General features: G+C 56.9%; 1 protein-coding gene across 1 annotated transcript in view; it reads right to left on the bottom strand.

Annotated features, from left to right (window-relative positions):
- The window catches only part of LOC310775079 (uncharacterized protein), a 26,688-nt gene that overhangs the window by 1,138 nt on the left and 23,050 nt on the right, over positions 1–2,500 (bottom strand). The window contains exons 7-9 of the mRNA XM_083635170.1: positions 1,937–2,500; positions 1,046–1,324; positions 1–828 (exon numbers count right to left, since the gene is read on the bottom strand). The exon at positions 1–828 is cut by the window's left edge and continues 1,138 nt beyond it; the exon at positions 1,937–2,500 is cut by the window's right edge and continues 266 nt beyond it. Coding sequence (XP_083491296.1) covers positions 566–828; positions 1,046–1,324; positions 1,937–2,500 — 1,106 coding nt within the window. The 3' untranslated portion in view covers positions 1–565. The remainder of the gene's footprint in view (positions 829–1,045; positions 1,325–1,936) is intronic.

Here is a 2,500-nt window from a genome sequence, read left to right as displayed (position 1 = left end):
GGCCATTTGTCCTATTAACGTCTCCAAGTCCATAAAACACTAGTGCCACTCCACAACGTTCATACAACAACACTGTAGGACTAGTTTGCCTCCCTTGTTTACATATGAATTTAGTGTATCAGTTTTGGAAGGAAATATAAAAGTCCATATACAATACAACACAGGCTGTGGCCAGTGCTATGGTCTCTAAAGTCCCCCAAGGCGTGTCTCAAATGGCACCCTTCCAAGCGCACTGCTTTTGACAAAAACCTAAAGCATAACACTTAATACAGGAGCACCATGAAGACTAGTGTAATGTTAAGACCTCGATGTAGTGCAGTAAAAGATCATTGAAATTTCAGTTCTTGTGTGGCTCAACACAAACTGCAAACAGGTGTCAAATTAGAAGCCATGTCAAAAACGACCGCAATACAAGTGGAGGAGAGCGAAATTTACGACTGTCAAAATGAGTGCGTTTCTTGGGCAACAGGGTGCCATTTGAGAACCTGCTCTGATCAACTGCACTATACCAGACATCCACTAGGTTTTTCTCCACCGCCACGCCCCGCACAACGCCAACCACCTCTCAGCAGACGCTGAGGAGGGGCAGGGGGAGGGGATCGCTGTCACGCCGCTGGTTCTTCTTCAGCAGTTGGATGCGGTTGTGGCAGTAGAACTTGATGGCTCGCCAGTCGCGGTGGTTGCTGACCAGCAGGGGGCACTGCTGCAGGCAGCGCTCACAGTCGGCCTTGGCGGGGACGCGGAGCTCGGCGATGTTCCGGGTCAGGTGCTCCTCCACCGCCGCGCGCTCCGCCTCCGACCAAGGACGCTTCAGGACGCCGCGCTTTCCTGAGAGCGTGGGAGGGAGAAGAAGGGAGTTTTAGAAGACACATGAGCGCCACACACGCACACACACGCATGCATTGCACGCACACACACATACAGCAAAACTCACAATTCTGGGTGATCATAATATCTTACAGCCATATTCCTGCTCTCATTCGCTCACACACATTTGCGATGAACATTTGGCATACTGAACTCAGTGAATATGCAGATCACGAACCTGATCGGGGCTGACTGGAGCTTCTCCTGCGGCTGGTGTGCGTAGGGGGAGGGGGAGCAGGCGCAGCGGGTGGCTGGGTCTTGGGGATCTTCTTGGGTCGCCCCACACGCCCGTTGTTCTTGCCCTTCCTGACAAACAGCAGGGTGGGGGTGGGTGTTGGGGCAGGAGGGGGAGGGGGAGGGGGAGGGGTGGCAGGGGCGGGCGGCTCGGGCTTCTCCTTCACCTGCTCCCCATCAGACTCGCACTCCGAATACGAGTCTGCAGAGTTTCCTGACATCACTGGAGAGAGGGAGGCAAAGGGAGAGAGTTGTCCACCTGTCAGAGCGGAAACTGTTGCTTCTACAGCTCTCAAACACTTCCCACGCACACACATACACATGATGAGCAGGAGGGGGCGCTCATAGAGACACGCAACACACATACACATGATGAGCAGGAGGGGGCGCTCATAGAGACACGCAACACACATACACATGATGAGCAGGAGGGGGCGCTCATAGAGACACGCAACACACATACACATGATGAGCAGGAGGGGGCGCTCATAGAGACACGCACACACATACACATGATGAGCAGGAGGGGGAGCTCATAGAGACACGCAACACACATACACATGATGAGCAGGAGGGGGCGCTCATAGAGACACGCACACACATACACATGATGAGCAGGAGGGGGCGCTCATAGAGACACGCACACACATACACATGATGAGCAGGAGGGGGCGCTCATAGAGACACGCACACACATACACATGATGAGCAGGAGGGGGGGAGCAACTCTTTTCAAGGCAGGAGGCGCTTGAGCACATAGGGAAAAGAAAGTGGGCGCTGATAGAGACATTTTTTAATTCATCCACTCATTCATTCATCCATCCATCTATCTCACCGTCCAGCTCCAGGCAGATGTGGTGCAGGCTCATTCCTCTGAACAGCACTCCGTCCCTCTCTCCACACAGCACCACGCGACCCACTCTGCCCATCAGGCCCGGGTCCTGGCCAATCCCGGAGCAGCACTGAGTCACATGGTATTCCCTCTCCAGGAAGTGCTCCAGCCTCTCCACGGCGCTGCCTCCAGGCTGCCCGGGCTCCTCTCCCTCTCCCAGCAGCAGCAGCTGGGTCAGGATGGCCACCTGGCGCCGCACCCGGGTCTGGGTCAGGGCGCGGGGGTTGCGCGTGCCGCTGGAGCGGGCCAGGCTGCGGAGGAGGTCGGTGCCTCGGAGCGGCGTGGCGGGGGAGTGGTACGGCCTGGCAAACACGTACGGGTTTGCAGGGTCCACTCCCACATCTGTCCGCGTCTGCAGGAGCAGCTCCAGGCAGGGCTCGCAGTGAGGGGGCAGGATGAGGGGCTGGACCCGCCCTCGTTTACCCTGCACCCCGACTCTAGCTAGGTGGGGGAGCACCAGGCGCTCGAAGGGCGACAGGGAGGCCTCCAGCGGGGTGAGAGCCGGAG

This window comes from Poromitra crassiceps, assembly GCF_964638095.1.
Source record: "Poromitra crassiceps genome assembly, chromosome: 4".
Taxonomy (NCBI): domain Eukaryota; kingdom Metazoa; phylum Chordata; class Actinopteri; order Beryciformes; family Melamphaidae; genus Poromitra; species Poromitra crassiceps.
This window is presented reverse-complemented; position numbering and strand designations above follow the sequence as displayed.